Source organism: Haemaphysalis longicornis, unplaced genomic scaffold, assembly GCF_048455015.1.
Source record: "Haemaphysalis longicornis isolate Haplotype H1 unplaced genomic scaffold, Haemaphysalis longicornis Haplotype H1 scaffold_10, whole genome shotgun sequence".
NCBI classification, from domain to species: Eukaryota; Metazoa; Arthropoda; class Arachnida; order Ixodida; family Ixodidae; genus Haemaphysalis; species Haemaphysalis longicornis.
Window position 1 is genome coordinate 149,713,996 of NW_027526204.1, and position 11,978 is coordinate 149,725,973.

Here is an 11,978-nt window from a genome sequence, read left to right on the forward strand (position 1 = left end):
TACGAGAACACCTGCTCTCGATTTCACGCCGTTCTCCACTGAATCAACATAAACCCGACTGGCAACTCCCGTTAGCACGCTAAACCGACGCAGCACGGCTAACGTCGTTCCGTTCAGGGAAGCGGGATGGTAATTGCTGTGTCAAAACAAGCCCGTTTAGAAGTCGCACGAGAGGGGAAAAAAAGAAACAAGCCGTCGACTCACCGAGGGCGAGCTCGCAGGCTTTCCTCAGTTGCGAGTGATATGACCGCTTGATCTCCCGATCATTCAATATCTTCTCCAAAGCACGAGTGATGAACATTTCGCCTGTGTTCGAACCTGTGCGCATTCTTTCCGTTACCTGACTGACATCGTTCGCACACTGACAAGGTTACAATCGCCGCACTGCAACGCGATTCTAAAGTTGGCTTAGCAGTCACCCCAAACACCAGCCGAACGACGCCATGCTGAAACCGAAAGGTGACGTCAAACTCGGCCGTCGATTTCGAAGTCGCCGTGTCGTACCGCTCCACGTCGTCCCTCGGCTTTGCGGTCCTCTGTTGAAACACGTCAAATGGGGCAATTGTGGCCCGATGCAAGAGCGCGTAATTTGTCAGAACACATTTTCTCGCAGCAGTCACCGCCGCTGCTCAAGTCGGTTGGTTGTATCGTCAGCACTGCCGCATTAGCCGCATCACCATCAACCAAGGACAGTGACTTGCGGTGAAGCTCATACGGCACGGCTAGGTGAGAAAAAAAAAAACGAAAAGAAAAGGGGTTGCAACAGCTGTACTATAGTTTTTACCGAGCTGTAGATAAAACACAAGTGTCACCTACCACTTACACAAACGGAATTTACAAGCTACAGTGTTCTAGAACACTGTACACAAGCGGGCAATTTGAGCTGATGATGATAGCATGGTAAAAGTTTACCACGTTCCCATAGAAGTGTCCTGAATATGTCACTTCTAGTCCTAGAGTTCCTGCTAAGTATTAAAACCATTAAAACTTTTTCGAACTGGAAAACAAAGGTACTATATCTGACGGGCAGGTAGATACATGCATGCGCGTGCCCACTGGATTTAAAATCAGGGTAAGTTTGGTGCCGTTATCTTTCGCAAGCCCCAGAACATCCTGCTGGCACTTTCTGGTGATTAAAAAATTTAAAAATGCCTAGAGTGCATTCAACAGCAATTGCCCCGCGGTTTGAAACGGCATTTGATCACGGCAAACCAGAAAGAAAAAAGAACTTCAAGAGCTTTTATGGTACATGATCACCACGCAGACAGTACAAAAACAGGGCAAGCGCTTGTCCAGTCTTTTTACAGCGAAGCTGTATATGGCTAACTCCCCCCCCCCCCCCCCCCTTGGTTTTCATTTCCGTCACGCCGCTCTACTCGGCGCTGCTGCTTTGTTCATTCTCGCACGCCTCTATCATAGATTGCGCAATCGGCTGATAACGGCGCTCTTTATCACCCTTTTAACTTGCTATGGCATGGGCGCATGTCCTTCGCTTGGAGAAACAAGACGGGGAATTCAAGTACGGTCGGCGTGCACAGAAGCGCGAATGGGCGCGCGAAAGCAACGAAAGACCGCTGCCGCAGAACGTGCAGCCACCGTAGTTGCCTTTTCAAGCTGCACCCGGTGCACACTGGTCCAGGAAGGAATGAGGCTGCCCATAACGATGCACGAGGTTACCATCTGTGCCAGGGCTAGCCTCACCCCAACCATGGTGCCCAATCCACTGTGGGACTTGTCTCACCCGCCGCCTTTATCACCCCACCTATCCAGTGCTCACCAACTATCGGGAACTCTTCATGGCCAATCCCCCTGAGTGGGTATGCGCCATTTTAATGGGCCATCATCATCATCGTCTCTGGCCTCTCCTGCAAACCAATACCCTAATTTGCCAAACAGTACACCACCGCATCTATATTGCTTAGTATCTCTCACCGAATTGCTTTTGTAGCGACCCATCCACGAACAGTGCACCACCGCATCCATCCTGTTCAGTATACCTCTCACCGTATTGCTTTTGTAGCGACCCATCCAAGAGCCCGCATGGACGGGTCACTACAAAAGCAATTCGGTGAGAGATACTGAGCGAGATAGCCCACTTGATGTGGGCTTGCCCCCCTAAGGTCCCTTCCCGTATCTAAATTGTGATGAGCAGTGAGGGCACAGTGGGCAGCTAGGACCTGGAAGTCCAAACACCCCTGTTCACTAGGGCTGCCACTACATCAGACAGACCGGCGGCCACCACGCATTACTATCCCACAGGACTCAATAAATGTGTTTCACTCCCCCCACCTTGTCAAGTAGCTGCGAATCCCTCCCGCATGAAGAGTAACTTGCCCACTTGGAATGCCGACACGAGCCAAAAATTGTTCAGCTTGAATGGCTTTCGGGATGACATTTTTGCCGGTGTCTGTCACGCCTAAGCACGCCCACATCACCGGTCACCATTTTATGCGTGCCTGGTGGTGGTGAAGGGAGAAGGGGGGCAGCACGCACAGCTACACTTCATGCCCTCACTGATGACATACCGTAGTCCTGGTGGGAGATTTAAACGCAGACCTCTCCTCCAACTGCAGTTGTTGAGCGGTTTGGGTTGGCGTGTTACACAGTGCAAGGTGCCTATGGCGCAGGAAGGAAACGGGCAGCCGTATGCATGTCTGCTAAAATAAGGCCCGAGTCTTTCCACGCTTTGTCCAGTTAATTAGGAACGAAGTATGCTCAATCACAGATTACAAACAAGCGCGTTCTGTTTTGTGCACACCTCGGACTGCGCGCAGCTTTGCTGGTCCTCCTTCACAGAGTGGAAGGGCACTGAATTTTTATTCCTAGTCCTGACTGCATTGCACTGCAATTATGAACCTATAGCTTGTATTCACTGGCGAGGCACGCATGCAGGCAACGTGTGAGTGCGCTGTTACTGGTTAGATCAGGCTCTGTGGGATGGCGGTACTTGTCCGTGCTAAGCACAATTTGGATCGGACGTTCCAAACTCTACCCCACTGAACGCAAAATAATACCTCGAGCCCACTGCGAGTGATTAATAACATCTCTGTCGACACCAACATTGAGAATCGGGTTGAAAGGGAGCAGACGACTCGTGCCGGTGTTTTTTTGTTCCTCGGCGTGCGGGTGCAGTGGCACAAGCCGCGCTGTGTCCGTGGCCATTTCCATTGTTGCCAAACGAAGAAATTGACAGCTAAACTTTTCAATGAATACCACCTATACCAACTTACCTGATTCTTAATGCTACTGCAGCCTTCCCCCCAGTTTAATGAATGGCTAAAATCAGACTTGTTTCCCCACCATCACCACCCTACCTATGGCCACTGCAGTGCAAACGTCTCTCCCATAAATCTCCATTTATCCCGGTCCTGTGCTAACTGCGACCAATTTATTCCCGCAAACTTCTTGATCACATCTGCCCATCTAACTTCCTGCCGCCTCCTGCCACGCTTTTCTCTAGGGATCCACTCTTACCCTTTATGACCAAAGGTTATCTTGCCTTCGCATTACATGCCCTGCCCACACCCATTTCTTCTTCTTATATTCTATTAATATTTCCCTGACATGTATTTGTTCCCTGACCCACTCCACTCTCTTCTTGTCCCTTAATGTTACACCTATCATTTTCCGTTCCATTGCTCGCCGAGTTGTCTTGATTGCAGGGTTTAACGTGCTGACGCAACGCAGGCGATGAGGCGCACCAAGGTGGAGGGCTGCGGATTAATTTTGACCACCTGGGGATCTTCAACGTGCGCCGAAATCTCGTACACACGGGTGTTTTTGCTTTTCGCCTCCATCAGAAAAGTAACCGCCGTGACTGTGAATTGAACCCGCGACCTCGTGCTTAGCAGCGCAACACCTTACTTAGCCACTAACCCACCGCAGCGGGTCGCCGAGTTGTCCTCAATTTAGGGTGAACTTCTTGGTGAGCCTCCAAGTTTCTGCCCCATAGGCGAGTACCGGTAAGATGCAGCTGCCATATTTCTTCAGTTTAGTTTCCACTTATTTCACAGTTTGTGGGCATACAGCTCGCACTTAACCTCATCACCAAACTACTAAAGTATAGGAGGATACAGTACCATCAAATGCACTTTTCTTTCAAGTAAATTATCCTGGGACACAACTCACCAGAGTTGTTTCAAAAGTGCCCACTTCGACTGGGCCTTCACTGGTTGACATGAACGAGTCACTAAACAAGCAAAGCTTCAGCCACAGAGCAAGGACTAGACAGGAGGGGAAATGCACTTCTTTGGGTGGCCAGATGTCACAAGTACTTGGCCAAGGTCAAGCTAGCGGCATCTGTTGCAGAAGAAACTGAGCTGCCGCTGCCACCGGCATTCCACTGCAGATTTCCGGATTGAATTGTGCACGCCATCATTTAGTACACCAGGTGCGACATCTGTTCGCTTGCCCACGCTTGCCTCCATCGACATTTCGCCTCCTATATACATTCTTCCTCTGTCGCTTCTGTGCATACATCAGAGGCCCCATGACAACTACATCACAATTTGAAACGAATGAAAAACATATACTTTTGAAATGAACAAACAAAATTCCGCCCCGGGCCTGCTTTGAACTCCAACCATACACTAAATTGGTAAAGCCCATCACCCAGACAATGATCCAAACTCCCTTCCACATTGTTTCACGACAGTAAAAATCAATTGATTGTAGGGTTTCATGCGCCGCAGTGGAGAGCTCCGGCTTAATTTTGACTACCTGGGTATCTTTAACGTGCACCAAAATCTCGTACACACGGGTGTTTCTGCTTTTCACCTCCATCAGAAAAGCGGCCGCCGCGGCCGGGAACCGAACCCGCATCTGTTAAAAACAAAGAAGAGTGGCACAGCGACAACCGATCAAAGCCTTGGCATGATCATTTTATTCCATGCCAAAGGGGAACAAAACAAACATTGCTGCACTGGTGGCACTGCCAAGCTCCTAGAATGTGTTGGTGTTCCTGCCTGAGGGAAAGAAAGTGTGCGCGCTACTCTCGACTAGGCAGTGGTCACTACAACGGCTTGGCGTCCACAATTTTGAACCAGTATCCACACTCGCAGCGCTTGGGGTCCCCTCGGTGAAGCCACATCCAGTTGATGTGCGTCTGATCCTCTTCGCCTGGAAGACAACAGACAGCCTGTGAGCAAACAGTGCCAGGCAGAGTAATGCCTGTGCTACACGGTAACTTTCAAGTGACAATTGCACTTTCTCCCACAACTGCGCCCTCAATAGGGAGCACTCAATAGACAATTGGTTCAACGGCCTTCGGAAGGCCTTTGAAACAGCCTCATAGCACAGGCATTAGACACTTTCCCGGCTGCATACAAAGCAGCTGAAATTTGCTCACTGTGCTCAACAGAAACTAAGCCACCGTTTTGCAAAACTTATTACGTTTTTTGCACGTAAATGAGAAATCTAGCAAGTGTTCTCATGCCACAGGTACCACTAGAGGTACGCGTGTGGATATGCAAAAAACTTTGAATACAGTGTAGACAAGTTATAACTTAACCGCTTATAGTGCGGGACAGGATATAACGTGGGTTTTTGCGACTACCGGTTTGCCTCCTATAGAACTCAATGCACAAGCACACCACTTGAAACACATTTGGCTGAAGCCCAATACCGTTCATAGTGTGGTTTTTTTTTGGCAGGTCTGCTGATTGACCAGCATAGCTAGGGCATTGTTTTAGGGTGGCAAAAAAAAATAACAATAATAATAAAAAAAAGGAATCCACCATCTGAAGCAGCATGCTCTCATCTAACTTCGACATACAAAAGGAAAAGATAGGCACCCTTTAGTTTGAGTGTTCATTTGCACTCGCGTGATAACTGCCTTTGCTTGACATACCTCCGAAGCTCTATGGTGAGACCCCCTTCCCCCCCTACTCTCCCTCCACGAGTGGTAAGTTGGTTTTATTATAACGTTGTACAGATAAACAATCGCCCTTTCCCTTTTCGAACATTTGGCGATAGTAAGCTGTGATGCCGGGGGTTTCCACTACACATGTGTTGTGCTGATAAGCAACTGCCTTCAGCATCGCTAATGCAAAACCGGGTGGGGAAAAAAAAATGCTTGTGTTCTTATCACATCCCACGGCATCCGTTCATAGACTCTAAGAAATGCAGCCGCACTCCCTCAAAACACAAAGGAAGTTAAAGTCGTGCGCACCATTCGTAAGACTGCGCTTGCAGTTTGTAAAGACCCTGCAGCAGTGGCTGATGTGGAAAAAAAAAAAGAGACAAAATATAGATTGTGCCCATTTTTAAGTGCTGTGTGTTTGATGATAAACAATGAAAAACTCGGGAGGTAGGTTGCAATGTGGCTAGATTCGAGCATGTTTTGTTTATTGTTCGGCATTGCTTATAGTGCCAATTTTTGCGGCTTCCGTAACATACGTTATAGACGGTCTACACCGTACTTCGCAACAGTATTTTCTATATGACACGCAGTGCAGTTTTGCTATTCGAAGTATCTAAAATTCACGAATAATAGAGCAATAAAAGTTGGCTCTACTGCACGACATGCAAATGTTCTTCCCCACACAGCGTGCTCCTTAGGATTGGCTTTTTCACGCAACACCGAAGCCGTGCAAAAAGCCCAATGCTTGCAAGCCTTGCACGAAGTAAGTGTACGTCAGCTATCCCGTCAGCATAGTGGCAAGAGTAAAGAACCAAGCATTTCTACACGTTGCCAATGCTTGCGATAAGGTTGTGCCAGCCACTAGCGCACCCAGCCTTTTTTCAATGACTTGATAGGTGGATTTACTCTGGGGTTTAACACGCCGATGCTACTCAGGCACGCCGTAGTGGAGGGCTCCGAATTAATTTTGACCAATTGGGGATCTCTAACATGCGCCGAAATCTGGAACACACAAGCGCTTTGACTTCTCGCCTCCATCAGAAAAGCGGCCGCGGCGGCTGGGAATCGAACCCGTGTCCTTCGGCTCAGCAGCACGAGCCACCGCGGCAGGTCAACGACTGAATAGACCATTGGAGTACACTCCCTGAATTCACAGCATGTTGAGGAACCCGCACTTTGCCATAGCAACGTATGCCAAATTTTTGTTCCACTACTTGGCTACCTTGTCTTCTTTTTTGTACAATTTCCTTATCTACAATTAGCCCGTACACTCAGATGTGTCAAGTCCTGACTGCCAAAGTTTTTTTTTTTTTTTTTTCTGTAGCTGATTTAGCATCTGTACACACACTAAAGCAATGATATTCAAATTTGAAAATACTTGACCGGCAGCCAGTCGTTACATTCCGTATTTGATTCGTAGCCCCAAACTTGATATTCACGCATCTATAGTTATAACAAAAAGTGATGCGTCCAAGACTCACTCTTGGGAGTAACTACATACTAGTAACGTGTTACCGGTCGCTAGTCACTTTTTTCGGTAACTTGTACCTCTATCTAGTTACTTTTAAGTTACAGGAACTTGTAATTGTAACACCGTTACTTTGTCATATGGTAACTAACCGGAGATTCATAGCGTTACAGTTACTTCCCTTTTCATAAAAAATTATCCAAGGCTGACATACAGCTCACACTTTCTTCTTCCACGTATACTCTCCAACTTCCTCCTCTCCACAACACAGCTCCCCCTACAGTTTAGGAGACGAGGTCGCTCAGAAAATTACTTTCTCAGCAGAATATCGATATTGCAGGTCCATCTTTAGGGTGATTTCTTAAAATTTTTCCTTCGCCCTCAGTCGAGTGGAAACTTTCGGATGCCAACATTGAGAAACAAGCTATCGCAGTTGCATTAAGTTTTGCAAATAAATTTTCTGCAACCAAGGGAGCACCACAACAAAAAAGTTGATGCAAGAAAATTAGACGTACACAATGATTCTTGGGCTTGAGTGTGCCTTCACTTAGGTTCCCTTCAGCTAGGATTTTACGTGCCATTTTGACTACCCGCATTGCCTTCCTACATTACCAAAAAAAAAAAAAAACTCATTTGGTTTGTCATCTATCGCTTAGTTTTATACAGTAACGGAAATGTAACGACATTACTTTTTCAGAGTCAGTGTAATAAGTTACCTTTGGAAACTGTAACAGTAACTAAGTTGCTTTTTTGGCTTACGTAACTACACAACTAACACTTTTTACCGGTAACATGCCCATGACTGGAAAGACTCTAGCAAAATATGTTTGCACGTACGTTAACACAGTCTCTCCACTATGCCTTTACCCAGCTTTTCGTACATTGCGCCATACTAGCCAAGGCCAAAGACAGTTGCTTAACAGTTGATAGGGTATTTGCTTGCACTAACACCACCAGAATGGCCGCGTCAGTATCAGCCCGTACCAACCGCACTGCACCTATCTTTTACTCACAGATGCAGCCAATCATTCGCTTCTCTAGGTGGGACGGGATCAGGTTGGGGTTGTCCTTGGTGCCTGGGCCCCTCTTGAAGACCTTCATGTCAAACGGATCCTGCAGAAGAAAAGCCCACATTCAGTAGTAGTACCACCTTAGGAAGACCGGGTAACAACACACATTAACCCTTCCGGCCGTGGTGTCCTATATTTAAGAGATTACCGCATTTTACCGTGTATAACCCACACTAAAAATGCAAAAATTTCAAGGATGAAGTCATTGATTATAGGGTTTAAAACGCCAATGCAACGCAGGCGATGAGGCGCACCATAGTGGAGGGCTCCGGATTAATTTTGACCACCCGGGGATCTTTGACGTGCGCCGAAATCTCGTACACACGGGCGTTTTTGCTTTTCGCCTCCATCAGAAAAGCAGCCACCACAGCCGGGAATCGAACCTGCAACCCCGCGCTCAGCGGCGAAGTAGAGGTGCAGATTATATGCGAGGTACTTCCTTCGGTGCAGTTTCACCACGATGCGCGTTGGGCCGTAGTGCCCCTACAGTAGTAATGCCGACAAAGCCGCTGTTATCCCACTGACAGTGCTTATTCTGCACACACAGCTCAACAACATACCAACATGAAAAAAAAATGTATGCAGCAAGTCATCTATAGTTCATTCCACAAGCTAGGTGCAGCACTGTGGAGACTACATTGTTGTAAACAGTGCGCCCACTGGGGGCGCCTAACTCGCCGTGAAGGGGGCCCTGAAAGGACATTCTCCTCTCCCCTCTTGGCAAGTGGAACTGCAGGGCCCCGGCACCTTTTGTTCCTTCCTTCGCGGTGAGTTAGACGCCCTGAGGGGGCGGGCTGTTGACAACAATGTAGCCTCCACAGTGCTGCACCTAGCTTGTGGAATTAACTATAGTTATACAGTCAGCTAGGTAAGTTCTTTTGCACAAGCAAATGTGCAATGTCGCTTGAGTAGTAGATTTGGTCCATCCTTTTATTTATAAAATATGCCGCAACATGCGGAGGTATATTTTTTTTATTCGGCGACGGAAAGTGGGAGTGCGGGTTATACGCTCGAAAATACGGTTAACAAAATTCTTCCAGCAACTTCAGAACAAAACCAAAACAGTTAGTTTTCTGGGAAATACTTTTTCGATTGCTCTTTCGATACATATACCCGTTGTTTATTTTTTGCTACAGCTGCATGCTAGGGAGAGGAAGGCATTGCAGTGAAGACCAAACTGACATTGGGGTGACCCTAGGGACCGAAGTCCTAGTTTGATCACATGGCTGTAGCTCAAAAAATACTTTCAATACCACCTTTATCTTTTGTATGCGGGCTCACTGATTTTGAAAACTTAGGAAAACAAGCACAAAAAATGTTTCTCTTGAATTTAAAAATTTTAATTGCCTAAATTAGATAGAGTGACTCTAAATTGCTAATTACCTGCCCCACAATTTCCTGCTTGTAAGCTTATAGGATCACAATTATAAGCAAAACACACAAAAAATCTTCTTGCTCGAAATAAAAAATTCAGACCTGAAAGGGTTAAGGTTTCGTCTTAATATTAGCACCACTGACCCGAGACTTTTTCACCCTGCAGTCTATTTTTTTCCAAAGAACCCAAGCGATGTTATTGGTAAGCAATCGTGTAGCATACGCAAAAACATTTCTTTTTTTTCCCCACACCAGAACGAACACAGTTCACAGACTCAAGTTTTTCAGGTCGATTTTACCGCCTCCAGCGTTTCAGCCAGCCAGGCACCGAAATGGCAGACCGACCAGTGTTGGGGGCTTCAAGGTGATTGATCAACAGCACATACCCACCCATGCACATGAATGTCTTGGAAGTAGCCCAAGAACACCCCAAGGTCATTGGTCAAAGGCACACATGGCATTCAAAAATAGGAAAAGCAGCCTAAAAACGTTTCACGTGAAAAAAAAAAAAAAAAAAAAAAAGCAGAAGAACGGGAAAAACACTTCGTCTACACGATGTGTGCAATAGAGAGCTACTAACCAATTTAGACTACTACGACCTGTATAATGTGCACCAAAACTGACCCGGGCATTTTGGTCTTCGGCCCACAGACAGACTTTCCGGGAGCTAGCAAAGGTTTTGCCTCGAAACAGTTCTGCTTTCCATTATTGAACAGAGAGCCAAGCAAACTTTCAAAATCCTTATTGGTAGTCTTCACGTCATGCCATCGGTACCATCGTGGGATACTACCTCACAGCTTCCGTGTGGAGCTTTTGGAGATAAGATAAGGTCACAGCCACAGTCTTCGCAATCCATACAGCCCCGTAGAAGGGCCACTCAGACTGTTGTGACGTTGACAAGAAGTACGTACTGATTATAGCCCACTTTCTTCAAATGTCCGCAACTTGAAATGTTTCTACGCGGCCCCCAACATGCATGCCTCCCTCTGATAACAGCACGGCTGAACAATAGACGATCAAGACAGTGCATGCAACCTACAAAAAAGCTGGGTTGCACCAACGTACATCATTTCCAGCGGCCCTGGCTAAGAGTTCCTGCTTCTCTCGTCCGGTCGCATATTCCATAGCAGTGTAGATACCTACGAACCAGAAGCAAAACAACAAGACACCTCAATGAGCAACACACCAGTGAAGTAACAGATTCCAGAGCTAACGCTACTAACACTGCAAGCACAGAACCGAGCAGATTTTGGCGACAAGCGAACATATTTCGGCAAGCTAACTGAAAAGGTGAGGTACTCTGAATGCCGGTGTGTAGCAAGATAAGAATACTTCCGACGTAAGCGAGCAACATCCACGGGCCTCTTTATTAACGACATTGCGAACAGCAATTCTTTCGTTACTACTAGCGATTTAATCAGCTTAATAAATGTGCAGAGCTGATCCGCTGCCACTGTCAAAACGGATATTTTACTAATGCCTCCCTTCCAAATAAACCGCCGGAATGCGACACGAACTATCAAAGTGTTCTCCCTAACATTTTCTTTCTCCGTTAACTTTGCATACATATTCTGCAGTTCTAAAGTACATTATTATTTCGAGTTAAACACATAAGCTCCTGTAAGTATTTAGGAATATCTGTTTCTAAATGTTCGTGACTTCTGACGAGCCGTTAGATTTCAGCCGGGGTCAGAGCCGGCGACGTGTTTCGGAACAGACCAAACGTTCGGCTTTGCGAGTTTTCGTACTTTACCCGTTAGACCCACACTTCAGAATAGAAGTACACTATTTAATTACACGTCAGTGTGGGTTAATACTTAGTTTTTTATGCCAACGGCCCCAGTTTATAATGCATGCGCTAGGCTTAGCCCACGTCCACCCTACGGAACAGAAACCACGCTTACAGTAGTGCACGAAGGAAGATAACAGTCGAAAACGAAGCGAGAAGGATTACACTTACGTGGCTCCTCAGACTTGAATCGCACCGCATTGATGCAGATCGTCTGTCGTACATTTCGCACGAGTGACCTTCCTAAAACCGCCGCCGCAGCCATCCTTGCCTTCGTGAAGTTCGCCCGTGTGCGATGCTTGAAGGAGAACCCAGGTTCGCAGAAACCAAAAATTTAGAAGATTTTTTTACTTTACAAAATTGTGCTCTGAAATAACGTATCTAATTTATTGTAACATAAATTTAGTTGTTTTTGGT

General features: G+C 46.7%; 2 protein-coding genes across 2 annotated transcripts in view; both read right to left on the reverse strand.

The window, feature by feature from the left end:
- Positions 1-609, reverse strand: part of Sec71 (ADP ribosylation factor guanine nucleotide exchange factor Sec71) — a 47,468-nt gene extending 46,859 nt beyond the window's left edge. The window contains exon 1 of the mRNA XM_077691196.1: positions 205-609. Coding sequence (XP_077547322.1) covers positions 205-328 — 124 coding nt within the window. The 5' untranslated portion in view covers positions 329-609. The remainder of the gene's footprint in view (positions 1-204) is intronic.
- Positions 610-4,859: 4,250 nt separating this feature from the next.
- LOC144159613 (cytochrome c oxidase subunit 5B, mitochondrial-like) lies at positions 4,860-11,878 on the reverse strand. The gene is made up of 4 exons (XM_077691201.1): positions 11,733-11,878; positions 10,838-10,911; positions 8,342-8,441; positions 4,860-5,118 (listed from the first exon to the last, which is right to left on the reverse strand). The coding sequence occupies exons 1-4, from the start codon at positions 11,824-11,826 to the stop codon at positions 5,012-5,014; spliced, it is 375 nt and encodes a 124-aa protein (XP_077547327.1). The 5' UTR covers positions 11,827-11,878; the 3' UTR covers positions 4,860-5,011.
- Between the last annotated feature and the right edge of the window lie 100 nt (positions 11,879-11,978).